At 39.8% G+C, this 14,713-nt stretch overlaps 1 protein-coding gene across 3 annotated transcripts in view; it reads right to left on the bottom strand.

Annotated features, from left to right (window-relative positions):
- The window catches only part of ATP11A (ATPase phospholipid transporting 11A), a 165,085-nt gene that overhangs the window by 40,188 nt on the left and 110,184 nt on the right, over positions 1-14,713 (bottom strand). For all 3 annotated transcript variants that reach the window (XM_075852521.1, XM_075852523.1, XM_075852522.1), the window contains exons 13-17: positions 12,747-12,920; positions 10,861-11,024; positions 9,456-9,527; positions 5,614-5,687; positions 511-614 (exon numbers count right to left, since the gene is read on the bottom strand). In XM_075852521.1, the coding sequence (XP_075708636.1) occupies positions 511-614; positions 5,614-5,687; positions 9,456-9,527; positions 10,861-11,024; positions 12,747-12,920 (588 nt within the window). The remainder of the gene's footprint in view (positions 1-510; positions 615-5,613; positions 5,688-9,455; positions 9,528-10,860; positions 11,025-12,746; positions 12,921-14,713) is intronic.

Below are 14,713 nucleotides of genomic sequence, written 5' to 3'. Positions count from 1 at the left end.
AACCCCTTTAAATATTTCAAAGACACACACACACACACACACACACACACACACACACACACACACACATATACATACATACATACTTCATGGCTGCCATCAATGGCAGATCATCATTAGGACGTTATGGTTGGCCGTCAGGGGCCTGAGGCTTCTGGGGGGCCCATGGCCGCCTAAAGTACAATGCAGTTTTGTCACGATTTTGTGGGGAATCGTGGCAAAAACTGCAACAAAATAGCACTGTCTATCTCCATTTTTGGAGGACCCTTCTATCACAAAGAGGTTGTCCATAGTAGACAAGCCTTTTAATGCACTGAAATCCTTTTATGTAAAAATAATTCTACTCCTTTCTACCATGTGTTATCCTATCATCCCTTCTGCCCTCCTTTAAATAATTCATTGATAAATGAATTATATATAACAATATATAATGTAATTGTATGCTATTCAATGAGTATTCTGTACATTAACGACATGCAATAGGAGAATATGCGCATTACAATGTATTACCACAGCATTGCGTTCAACTCTGGCTCGAATTTGATCAACCTTCCCTTCTTCGACTCTTGGAAATATAGAAGAATCTGCCCCTTTGCAAAATAAGAATATGTCACCTGTAAACAGAGCAGGAAAGTGAGTAATCTTCCCTTAGCTGGGAGCACAATAAATGAGTAACACATTGTGGTATGTACAAAATGTACAGACAAAAATGCATTCTACTTTCACACCTCATTGACTAACCCCTGTGCGTCTGTGAATGATCATTTGCTCCAAGGGCAAGATTCAAACCTTTTCATTAGGCTGGGTTCCCATGTAGTGTAAATGCTGCGGAATTTCCGAAACTGAATATTGTGCGGAAAATCCGCAGCATGCATAGCAGCAGCTAAGTGGAAAAGATTTGAACAAATCTCATCCACATGCTGCAGAAAAAATAAGCTAAATATAACGTACATAAATTGACCTGCGGTGCGTTTTTTTAAATCTGCAGCATGTCAAATTATGCTGCGGAATCCTTGCACTTTTGTTGCAGGTTTTTTACATTTAATTCAATGGGGAGGTAAAACCTGCAACAAATAACAAACGTGATTTTTGTGGCAAAAAATGCTGCAATTCTGCCGCAAAAATTGCACATCTAAAAAAAAAAAAAAAACGGAACTTTTTTTTGGGGTTTAAATGTAATCAAAAAGTCTATACGTATTTCCCTGTAATTGTTAAAGCTCCTATTTTTCCTGGCTGTTCTCCATGCAGCACGGCCTCCTGGGAGAATGTTTCATCCCATGTGACTGCTGCAGCTAATAAAAGGCTGTAGCAGCCACATGGGCTGCAGCGTTATCACAGGAGGCCGTGCTGCACGGAGAACAGAGGGATGAACCGCTATGGCAATGTCAGAGAGGTAAACATTGTCTTTCTTTTTCTCAAGCTCTGTTTTCCGCAGCAGCGATTCCGGCCGAAAATCGACACCAAAATTTGGCGTGTTTTTTTGGCCATAATTCCCTGTGGGTTCTAGTTTGGATACGCTGTGTACTTTTACGCAGCATATCCGACCTGTGGAAACATACCCTTATAGGAGTGCAATGACACACCCATGCTTCATACAAAGTATTATGTGAAATCGGCAAAGCAAATACTTGTCAGAACCAGGAAAAACAAAACGCTCCATTGAAAAGAAAATTACCAATAGAAGCCAGAAATATAAAGCATTGTATTCATTGCACATACACTACCGTTCAAAAGTTTGGGGTCACCCAGACAATTTTGTGTTTTCCATGAAAACTCACACTTATATTTATCAAATGAGTTGCAAAATGACTAGAAAATATAGTCAAGACATTGACAAGGTTAGAAATAATGATTTTTATTTGAAATAATAATTTTCTCCTTCAAACTTTGCTTTCGTCAAAGAATGCTCCATTTGCAGCAATTACAGCATTGCAGACCTTTGGCATTCTAGCTGTTAATTTGCTGAGGTAATCGGGAGAAATTTCACCCCATGCTTCCAGAAGCCCCTCCCACAAGTTGGATTATCTTGATGAGATCTGGTGACTGCGCTGGCCACTCCATTACAGATAGAATACCAGCTGCCTGCTTCTTCCCTAAATAGTTCTTGCATAATTTGGAGGTGTGCTTTGGGTCATTGTCCTGTTATAGGATGAAATTGGCTCCAATCAAGCGCTGTCCACAGGGTATGGCATGGCATTGCAAAATGGAGTGATAGCCTTCCTTATTCAAAATCCCTTTTAGCTTGTACAAATCTCCCACTTTACCAACACCAAAGCAACCCCAGACCATCACATTACCTCCACCATGCTTGACAGATGGCGTCAGGCACTCTTCCAGCATCTTTTCAGTTGTTCTGCGTCTCACAAATGTTCTTCTGTGTGATCCAAACACCTCAAACTTCGATTCGTCTGTCCATAACACTTTATTCCAATCTTCCTCGGTCCAATGTCTGTGTGCTTTTGCCCATATTAATCTTTTCCTTTTATTAACCAGTCTCAGATATGGCTTTTTCTTTGCCACTCTGCCCTGAAGGCCAGCATCCCGGAGTCGCCTCTTCACTGTAGATGTTGACACTGGCGTTTTGCGGGTACTATCTAATGAAGCTGCTAGTTGAGGACCTGTGAGGCGTCTATTTCTCAAACTAGAGACTCTAATGTACTTGTCTTGTTGCTCGGTTGTGCAGCGGGGCCTCCCACTTCTCTTTCTACTCTGGTTAGAGCCTGTGTGTGATGTCCTCTGAAGGGAGTAGTACAAACCATTGTAGGAAATCTTCAGTTTCTTGGCAATTTCTCGCATGGAATAGCCTTCATTTCTAAGAACAAGAATAGACTGTCGAGTTTCACATGAAAGCTCTCTTTTTCTAGCCATTTTGAGAGTTTAATCGAACCCACAAATGTAATGCTCCAGATTCTCAACTAGCTCAAAGGAAGGTCAGTTTTATAGCTCCTCTAAACAGCAAAACTGTTTACAGCGGTGCTAACATAATTGCACAAGGGTTTTCAAGTGTTTTCTGATCATCCATTAGCCTTCTAACACAGTTAGCAAACACAATGTACCATTAGAACACTGGAGTGATGGTTGCTGGAAATGGGCCTCTATACACCTATGTAGATATTGCATTAAAAACCAGACATTTACAGCTAGAATAGTCATTTAGCACATTAACAATGTATAGAGTGTATTTCTGATTAATTTAATGTTATCTTCATTGAAAAAAACGGTGCTTTTCTTTAAAAAATAAGGAAATTTCTAAGTGACCCTAAACTTTTGAACGATAGTGTATATAAGCACCATTTTACAGTTTATACATGGAATAATGACAGGGAACAATGGGACTTCTAATATTCTTAATAATGTATAGAAAGGAGTACATTATACCTTATAATACACACCTCAGATGGTGCAGAACCTCTTTTGTAGAGGAAGTGGGAGCTTAGGCAATGGCTACACAAACATTTTGGAGCACTAATGATTGATTTTACCTATTGAGTGACAGCTGCGGTCCACAAAATTGCATCCAACTCAATGGAGGCAATTTATTAAGACTGGCGTTTCATACGCCAGTCTTAATAGTAAGAAATATTGGAGTAAGATGCGACACATTTATGAAGAGTCGAATGCCTCTTCATAAATGTGTCGCATGCCCCGGCTGGGCCATGCGCCATTACTTTCCCCACATTGCTCATCGAATGAAAAAAAAAAAATGCACATACTCACCTCACTGCTCCTTTTCTCCCTTCCATCTCCCGCATCACTCCAGCGGTGTCCTGACACTGAACGGCATCAGAGCCTTATATGCGGTGCAGCACCTCACCGCCAGCATTGCTGCGTCGCATACAACGTCCTGATGCTGCCCAGTGTCATTGCGTTGTATGAGCAGCGCCGGAGTAATGAGGGATCTGGAGGGGAGAAGAGGAGCAGAGATTTGAGTAGAATTGTTTTTTGATTTTTACATGTCCAATAGAGGGGGTAGTCTTATTGGGGAGGGTCATTGTAGGGGCCCAGAATGTGCCTCTACCTCGCTACGACCCAAAGAGAAAAATTGATAGGTCAGTTAGGAGCGGACATAGATTTCCACTATAATTTACACCAGTTCTTTTTTTAGCGTAAATTATAATAAATTAATCGGGCCTCGGGGGTCACGCCCCCTATCCCTGAGGCTACCTCCCTTCCCACAAAAGTGGCGACGGTGGCGGAAAAACCCAAAATACTTTTTGGCCCTTTTACAAATTTTCTACAGGAGAAAACTGGCGTAGAAAAGTTGATAAGTTAACTCCAATGTATTAATAGTACTGCAGCTGTAGCTCAATAGTTAAAATCAATCAGTAGTACTACAAAGTGTCTCAATGTAGTCCTGGCCATCTATCGCTGATGGAATAAAATGAGTGACAAATGCGCCCAGACAATTTCATTATAATGTGCAAACCTCAAATTTTATACAGAATTAAAAAAAATGACAAAAATAGCAGTAATACAATGTAAAATAAGATTTAAAAAAATAATAAAAGAAAAAAATGAATAAATCGCTGTGTATTTGGGTGAACATAGTGTATATCTGCTGCAATCTGCTGATCTGAAACTGCTCTGACTGTGTACTTCGAGTATCATAAAGAAATCTGGTAACAATCTAAATTTTTAAAAAGAGTGTCAGTAGATTTTGCGCTACCAAACGACTGACACCACTAGGTAGCTATTGGGTAACAGATTAGGGACATACCTCTGTTCCTGCCATTACTGCTTGCATTAGTGGAAACCTTTTTTTTTTTTTTCACTAATGCAAGCAGTAATAGCAGGAACACACGTTTGTCCCTAATCTGTTACCCGATAGCTACCTAGCTGTGGCTACTGACAGACTCGCTTTAAAGCTTGTAAGATAATTGTATGGGCACCATGTATTGGCACCTTCCATGTCTTTTGAGGCCTTTGCATGTTTTGTGTATTGATGTTTTTAGTAGTATATATGTGTAAAATAATTAAAACCTCTTACCAATCTACATTCAATGCAAGATAAGACAATCCAGACTAAAAATGTCGTCTGTGTGCTGTGCGTTGCAACAACCCACAGCATACGGCCCCATTTATTTCCACGCAGCGAGTTTCCGTTGTGTGAAACTCACTGCATGTCCTATATTGGTGCGTTTTCATGCACCCAGCCGTCCATTGAACTCAATGGTTGCGTGAAAACCATGGACAGCGCACGGATGCACATGAAAAAAAAAAAAGGGATGGCGAGTCCGTGAAAAACACATGCTACTAGAAAGCACACTGATGCAAAACGCAACGCACACGGACAGATTTTACTCATGTAAATCTGTCACGCTCATATGAATGTAGCCTTGGGGTTGACCACAACCATCATTTTACGCAGATAAGAGGACATCCTAGATATGTTGGTCTGCATATTCTTTAAGTTGCTGTAGGAAGAAATGACTAATACGTTCTATGGACCTAAATTCTACAATGATGTCATCTGACACACCATTGAGCCTAAGGGGCAGCAGTAACCATTGTTGTAAGCCTATGTATACATTGGTATAAATAGAAAATTGTGTTTATGCATGTTAATACTACATGAAGTCTTTAAGAACTATGCCACAAGATGATTAACTCTACCTGAAGATGATTTCACTATCACACTCATACGTCTCCTTACTGAATCAAATGTTAAAACTTGTAGTAATTCAAACCTGTGAATCCAAAAGAAAAGGAAGGAATATGATATCCATGGTCAATTATGGGATTACAAAAGCAACATGAAGTAATGTTAACCATGTACATCTATAAGCAATGTATAGTACTATCCTTAAAAGTATACACTGTTAGTCTAACAAATCTACAAAAATGGATATCCCAGTATTATCCCTCAATTTTTTTTATATAGATAAGTTTAAAATGTGCCCATGCAGTACTAAAAACCACCAGGGAGCCAAATCCATAATACAAAATAGATATTGAGTGAATATTTCCATTTGTCATAAAAATAGAGAAGCGTTGGATCCCAATATTCCAGGCTGTGAGAGGTCTGAAAACAGGGTGATATCTCAACCATATTTGTTGGTGAGACATTTCCCCATGTACTGTCAGGTTTAGATTAAGACTACAAAGCAATGTTGGATATCGTAAGCCTTGATGACACCATTCTGCAACAGAGTTGACAGGTGATATCACCACTTGTGGATTCTTCTATGCAAAATTGGCTCCAGGCTCCACCGTATCCCAGAAATCAAAGTCCAAAGCCTCCTCTTAAGATGGTCTTCAACTCTACAGTGCGTTTAAAGAAAATAGACTTTGCTCCACAGAACACTACATTGAAAACGGGGGTGGAGAATTAAAGCCACAAATATGTAATGATCTGTGAGATAAGAATATTACTATCACCAAAATGTGCAGAATGCTTAAGACTTAACTGTTAATTTATCATTAATTAAAAAAGTCATAAATACAATGTATTTATGTACATAAATAATAAATTCATATTAAATGAGCTCCAACAAATAATGAGCTCCAACAAATTTTAAGTAATTTGGCAGTAAGCCATCTAATGTGGTTCAGACGTACACTTTACAAGGGATATGTCACTTGTTAGAGATATTTTCATAATATACATGCTAGTTCTTCCCTTCTTGAGCAATAGATTTACCCCAAAAAGAGCATCCCTAGACCCCTAATAATCTCTGTTCTCTCAATGCAATTCTTTCTGGGGTGTACTAGAATTCTTCAGGGGATAAAGGCTGACTACTAGAGCCGGGGTAGTGTGAAGAAACTTTGTGAACTATGCTCCAATAAACAGAGAAGGTGCTTCAGCGTTTGTCAACTTGCAGTGAGAGTAGTAAATTTAGCACTTATCGTGTTCCATATTATTGGAGTCCAACGTTGTTTCCCTTCCCTAAGCCAGGCTCACCCCCACCCTAACTGACACGTGTAGGCATGCTATTCAACGTCATTCATGATGTCATGGGGATGGCCAGAGCGGAATCCCTGAGCGCAACAATCAAGACTCGGCCAGGAGAATGTGTGATAGCACACTATAGGGACCGACTCTTCTATGTTTTATTAGTCTCTGCTATTATACATGAATGGTAATTGCAGCTGGAACAGAAAGTAATTTAGTTAATTATGGGCAAACATAGTACAAAGTTTTAAACGGAGCGTATGTTATCTGCTCTATAGGTGAATAATCAGACAATAGCTTAATGTAGATCACTTAGCCATCAGAGTAAAACAAATGAAAGCATAAAAGTATAGCAGAAAACACATCGCCATGGGGTAATGCTGATTACATTCTAGATTACGTTTACATATATATATATATATATATATATATTGTGATACTATTCACTTTACAACAAAGATAAATCACTCATTTCAACCGGACAAAACAAACGGTCTATACATCCATAGAAAAAGGAATTCAGGGTAAGAGGAATAGTTGTCACTAACATACATATTATACCATCCAAAATCCAGCAACTTCAAATCATATTATATAAAGCAGTTCATTTAACCTATTAGGTGCTGTTGATCTTAGTTTAAAGGGAATCTGTCATGTTGAAAATGCAGACCAATCTACGGGCAGCTTGTTATAGGGCAGGGCCAGATTGATATATGGTTTTGTAGCAAAAGATGCAGTATAACTTGTGATTTATTAATTGAAACCTCTGCTTATTCTGGGTTTAGGATTTCAGTGGGCGGTCCTAATCATTGATTGACATATATCTCTGTTTGCACACTCATACAGGGAAGGCTGTCAATCAATGATTAGGACTGCCCACTGGACTCCTAAACCCAGAATAAGCAGAGGTTTAAATGAATAAATTACCAGTTATACTGCATCTTTTGCTACAAAACCATATATCAATCTGCTCAACTTCTCCTGCTCTATAACATGCAGATTGGACTGCATTTTCGACATGACACGCTCCTTTTAAAGTACTAATAGGTGACACATACCTTGTAAAGTGTATGTCTGATAGTAGGAGCGTTACTATCAGATTACTTAAAAATTGCTGGAGCTTATTTAATTTGAGTTTATTATTTATGTACTTGAAGAAATTGTTATTAATGATGAAGTAAATGTTAATTCTTAAGCACTCTGAATTTTTCAGTGACAGTTCTGTTTATAATAAGCAGAGTTTCCTTATAAATCTTGACGGTTGAATCCGTTGATGTTTGAAACCGATTTGAATGATGAAAAATGTAATAACCCTGCACCTTTAACTCTTTAGACTTAGAGAGTATGTGGTCAGGAAAGGTCATAGGCCGGGGGGCGGAGCTAGCGACGGACCTGAATGGACGTGTGCTGCTGAGCTCCGTAACTACCGACAGCGCATTCACAGCATAAGACAGCGTGTTCCCACTTACCATGGTCAAGATCGGCGGTAGTAAGTGCAGAGACGACCAGGATCCCCCCAGAACGGTCGGGACGCAAGGCGATATGGAGAAGTTTGTAAAAAGGGGGCCGGTGGGTGCGAGCGGACATGAGGCCAAGATGGCGCCGTCCTCCTCTCGTTCTCGGGAGGAGGGACAAGCTGGAGCAGCAGACGATGGCAGTGATGCAGGCAGCACTTCAACCGACCTGCCCCTCACAAGAGACTTCTTCACCAAGGTATTGAATAAGGCTCTGGAGCCTTTGATTAAGGATTTGGCAGATATAAATCAAGACGTGAGACATGTGGGACAGCGGGTAGAGAAGCTGGAGGCAACTCAAGCAGCAATGCTGGATTTTAATACAGCAGTTACACACTGCTTCTCCTCATGTCAGAATCATTTTAATTCAGTGTTTCGGGCCCTAGAAGATCAGGAGAACAGAAACCGCAGGAACAATCTGCGTTTCAGGGGGGTGCCAGAATCTATTCCTGCTGAAGCACTGATGGAGACTATTAAGGGACTCTGTCGTTCACTTATTGGCCCCAACACGCCTACGGATCTTGTCTTGGAAAGGAAAGGTCATAGGCCAAACACTATGTACACCTTTGTCAGATTTTATATCAGAGTCGATGTTAAATATAGTGTTCTACACTAGAAGTCTCCATTTCAAATCATTCTTCAGTTTAATAAACTCCTAAAATGTTTTTAATGCCTTTCGTTTATAAAACCTATATGTATTTCCCTTTGCTGCAGAACTCTAGCTAGCACAGGTCAATGAGCATCCGACATGATAACGCATTAATGTCTCTATAGTAAATGCCTCAGCAGCTTAACCTAGATTCATGGTTTCTATTTCTGAATGAGTCTCTGGCACTTGCAGTATTATTCATGGATCCTGCTGAACATAAGCATTAAAGCCCACATGGATCAGTGCTAAAGAGCTATGGAACTGTAAAATTAGATGTCCAGCTAGGGCCATTTTATATTTATTTTGATTAGATTTTTATTTCCAATATGACTGAAGGTAATAATTCACTTGCAATTTCACATCATGGTTTCTAGTATATCTGCTGACTCAAGTACCATACCTTTCAATGTCATTTTCTCTATTACAAATTTCCATGTAATTGTCCTTTAGTCGCAGAAATGTATAGCCAAGTCTGAAAAGAGAAGGATAAGTCCCATATTTACATGCCAACTAACTTCAGAACTTTATGATTTAAACACCCCAAACTTGAAAAGAACAAAAATGTGCAAAAAAACCTCTTCAGGTGTGGTCTCTCGTCTTCACGGGATCTGCGAAGGCGACGACATCATCGTACCACCTTCGCAGATCCCGTGATGACGAGAGACCCAACGTGAAGATGTGCTGCATCGGTGAGTGTCATCGCGTCGCCTTCACAGATCCCGTGAAGACGAGAGACCTTACCTGAAGAAGACAGCGCTGCGTCGGTGAGTATGTAGGGCATTCATATCGGGCTGTGTGGCATCATATACAGGGGGGCTGTGTGGCATCATATACAGGGGGGCTGTGTGGCATCATGTACAGGGGGGCTGTGTGGCATCATGTACAGGGAGGCTGTGTGGCATATACAGGGGGGCTGCGTGGCATTATATACAGGGAGGTGTGTGGCGTCATACACAGGGAGGTGTGTGGCATTATATACAGGAGGGCTTTGTGGAATCATATACAGGAGGGCTTTGTGGCATCATATACAGGGGGCTGTGTGGCATCATATAAAGGGGGGCTGTGTGGCATCATATACAGGCGGGCTGTGTGGCATCATATACAGGCGGGCTGTGTGGCATCATATACAGGCGGGCTGTGTGGCATCATATACAGGCGGGCTGTGTGGCATCATATACAGGCGGGCTGTGTGGCATCATATACAGGCGGGCTGTGTGGCATCAGATACAGGGAGGTGTGTGGCATAATATACAGGGAGGTGTGTGGCATCATATAGAGGAGGTGTGTGGCATCATATACAGGGAGGCTGTAAATAGTGTTTAGGTGAACATGTGATCTTCCTTTGGGTGTTTTCAGGGGTCTGGGACAAAAAAGCCTGATCAATGAAATTCATCAGGTTTTTTTTAACGGCCATGAAAAACTGATGCAAAACGGATGTCAAACGGCCATTAAAAACGGACAGACGGACTGGAAATGGATGAAAATTTAGGGACACACTGATGCAAAAGGGCCATAAAAATTGACAGTTGATCAGTTTTTAATGCACATTTTTCATGTGAATATAGCCTGTCAGATATAGTATATATTTTCTCCATAGTAACAATGTTTCATTTGTTGGATTATTTTACCAGATATATTTAAGGAGAAGCATTGTTTTAGGCTATACTGCCCAATATTTTCCCAATGAACAGATTATGGGCCTACCCAACACATATTTACTATGTTAAAGATGTGCAGTTACTGGTAAAATGCGGCAAGTTTTAGTATCATGATCGAACACAATTTTTCAGGTAATAAAGTCTTACCGTTGTATACCTTCAACAAGAGCGACTTCATCAGGAGATGAAGAAATGTATACACTGGATTTGCCAGATTGACTTGATTTCCTTTCACCATCGGTGTGGTCCTCATCTTTGACTTGCACAGTGTGGCACAGGCAGAGAGCTCGAAAAAAGAGGTCTTCTCTTTCCTTGGATTAAAAAAAATGGGATCAATATTTAATGATTGGTCTCTTGCAGGTTATTTTTCACAAAACCTTGGTGCCACCAAGCCTAAGTATTGTTTAATTGTTTGTATGATATTTGCTAATTACTCTGTATCTAAAATAAATGCATTTTTGTAATATATCTTCATTATCTTTTTGTTTGTTTTTACTATGTGAAATATGGAAGCCATCAACAGACAAGTTCGTATAATTATAAATGGCGCAACTCATGAACTGTTAAGCTCATTAACACTTGAACATCCAAACAGATAGGTTAAGAGCCTTTTTATACCTGCAGATTACTGCCGGGTAATGAGCGCTGATCCGCGATACTGACGTGTTTATCGCGCTCGTTTGCTCCATTTACATGGCTTTATCGGGATGAACGATCATTAATACAATCGTTTGATCCCCATTCAGTTTGCATACAGTCGGCAGCACATTTCCAGCTTACACGAGAAAAAGCGCTGCTGACAAACATTCATTTTTATGGCAGCATAAATGATCCGATCAGCCGACAAATGAGCAATTGCACAGGTCAATGATCGAGAAAAAGCGTTCATACGAGTGCGCCTTCGGCCGATCATCGGGCCATGTAAAGGGGCCTTAACATATGGACACCTAACACCTGCATCAGGTATGCATGTTTTACTAAGACTGGGTTCACATGCGTTCTTTGTCGCAGTTTTTAATTTATTCATTTTGTTTTTAAATGGCAGTAAAATATTTTCCTGTCATTTTTTATAGATTAATGCAGCAAAAAAAAAAAAAAAAAAAGATGTCTGCAGGGAGAATAATAAGCCTATCAGACCCCCAAAAATATACACTCCTTGGTCTCATGCACAGTATTATAGCTTGGTGTTGTTCAGAGCCATAAGGGTATGTTCACATAGAGTTTTTTGCAGGCTGAAAATTCTGCCTCAAAAATCCATCTGAAATTTTTAGGCAGATTTTGATCTTCCTGCTCTCGTTTGTCACTGCGTTTTTCGCCCGTTGTCATTGAGCGCTTTCTCTACCTCCCATTGATGTCAGAGACGTAAACGCACAAAGATAGGGCATGTTGCTTCTTTTTCCCGCGAGCTAGTTGTACAGCTCGCGGGAAAAAAAACGCCTCCGCCTCCCTTTGAAATCAATGGAAGACGTTTTCAGCCGTTTTTTGGGGCGGTTTCCAAGTCAAAGACCGTGTCAAAAAACTCTGTGACCAGGGCCTTATAGGGCAACCATAGGGGTGCATGGGGCCTTACTCTATCTCTGTTTTCATATGGAAGTACAAGAAGGTTTTCTCCATCACATGCCATATTATGAAGGTATTCCCACCCTAAAAAAAGCTGAAAAACCAGGACGTATGAACACAGCCTAAGAATACTGTGCCTCACAGAGGCACCATAAGGTGGCACATATAGTGTCTGCATGTTTGTAAGACACGCACATGTATAGCAGAATTTAGAATCCACGGAAAGTAAGGAGAAGATCTGAACCACCTGAAGAACAAGTTTTACTGATAATGTTTCTATTGCATTTTATTGCATGTAGTGCCCTTCTTTAGAAAAAGATGTATGTAGAGCTCATCCAACAATTGGTCTGCTAAACCTGGGACCCTCAAAAGTGCTTTCCTTTATAGACAGAGATAGATATATATATATATATATATATATATATATATATATATATATATATATATTAGGTAAAAATAAAACACAGTAATACTTTTCCTCCAGATCCTGGTGATGAATCAATCATGTCGATGCCCATACAGTCAGGAAGGATCTGGCCATTACAGATGACATGAGGTATGTATACATGACCTTCAATGCAGCATTCAATAAACTCCATGTTGTTCTCTGTCAGCGTTCCAGTCTTGTCCGTAAATATATATTCAACCTATAGTTCCGTGCATCCAGATAAATACATATAAGAAACATACTGCTTAGCTTAATGCTTAGTGGCAATTAATAAAACATCAAGTCATGCTAAATTACGATATTATAGACGTTATCATTGTAGGTTTCTCTCTTCTTAATAAGCATCTTTGATGCAGATTGTCATACAAATAAATGCAATATATAATTTCTTGCTTCCAGGAGGTTCAGACACCTGCCCATTTACCGTCTGCGACCATATTATTTTAATATATAAAGACCTACTATTAAGATCAGCTAAACAGCGAGTTTACTAGAAAGATTCCAAACAGAAGGCGCTAATTATACCCCCACGCCCGTCTCTTCCTCCATATTAACAGCCCTGTGTATTTACAAACAGTGCGCAAAATGATCCGTAAATACCAGCTGGTTTTAACCATACGGCTATGGATACACACTGGAAAGCAGATGTAAAATTGTTAGTAAAATGGCCAGTGATTAGTGTTCAAGTACAGAAGACAAGTACAGTGCAGAATAGTCAAGTAGTATTGATTTCAACGGAGCTGTGTGGCATGTGCAGAATCAACGCTTTTATATTGCCAATAGGTGGGCATCCAGCTCATAAGATCTTGTGACATGTCGCTATTACACATCAGAAGATAAATTAACATGAAATTCACCTTTAAGTTAAAAAAGGTATCTTAAAGAGGCTCTGTCACCACATTAGAAGTGGCCTATCTCCTATATATGAAGATTAGCGCTATAATGTAGGTGACAGTAATGCTTTTTATTTAGAAAAACAATCTATTTTTAAACCACTTTGAGCGATTTTTAGCTTTATGCTAATGAGTTTCTTAATGCCCAAGTGGGCGTGTTTTACTTTAGACTAAGTGAGCGTTGTACAGAGGAGTGTATGACTGACCAATCAGCATCATACACTCCTCTCCATTCATTTACACTGCACTAGCGATATAGTTATATCGTTATGTGCAGCTACATACACAAACACTAACAATACTGCAGTGTCCTGATAATGAATATACATCACTACCAGCCTGGACGTGATGTTTATTCAGAGTCCTGACACTTCTGAATCTTTTCTGTGAGATTCCAGCAAGGCAAGCGTAATCTCGTTTGAAATGACAGGTTACATCGTAATCTCGCGAGATTACGTTTGCCTTGCTGTAAATCTCATAGAGACACTACAGACATGTCAGGATTCTGAATAAACATCACGTCCAGGCTGGTAGTGATGTATATTCATTATCAGGACACTACAGTAATGTTAGTGTTTGTGTATGTGGCTGCACATAACGATATAACTGAATGGAGAGAAGTGCATGACGCTGATTGAAATCTGTGGTGTTTCTGCAGCGAAATTTGCATTTTTTTCTGTGGACTGTGCTGCGTATTTACCGCAGATTTCATCCCATACATTAAATGGGTAAAATCCACGTTGAAAATCTAGGACAAATCCGCAGCATGACCTCAGTTCCACGCTGATATTTTTCTGCTAAATATGGGTGGGGTCCTGATAACCCCATCAACATGTATAGTACTGCACTTTGCTGCAGATTTATGGAAACCCAGAAATAATTGAGCAAAAAAAAATAAAAAATAAAGTTAAGAAAAAAAGTTAAGGCATTGCTTGCCTAGCCCTTATTGAAGACTGAGCATTAGCAGATAGTATCAAATGGCGCAACCTTCCTCACCTGTGGTATAATTTTTGGTCAAATTTCTCATAATCTCTGTAATTTCCCTGACAATGCAAATCTTGAAAATAAACACTACAAATGTGTTCTTTGAATAAAAAAC

This window comes from Rhinoderma darwinii, chromosome 2 (genome assembly GCF_050947455.1).
Source record: "Rhinoderma darwinii isolate aRhiDar2 chromosome 2, aRhiDar2.hap1, whole genome shotgun sequence".
In the NCBI taxonomy this organism is placed as follows: Eukaryota; Metazoa; Chordata; class Amphibia; order Anura; family Rhinodermatidae; genus Rhinoderma; species Rhinoderma darwinii.
This window is presented reverse-complemented; position numbering and strand designations above follow the sequence as displayed.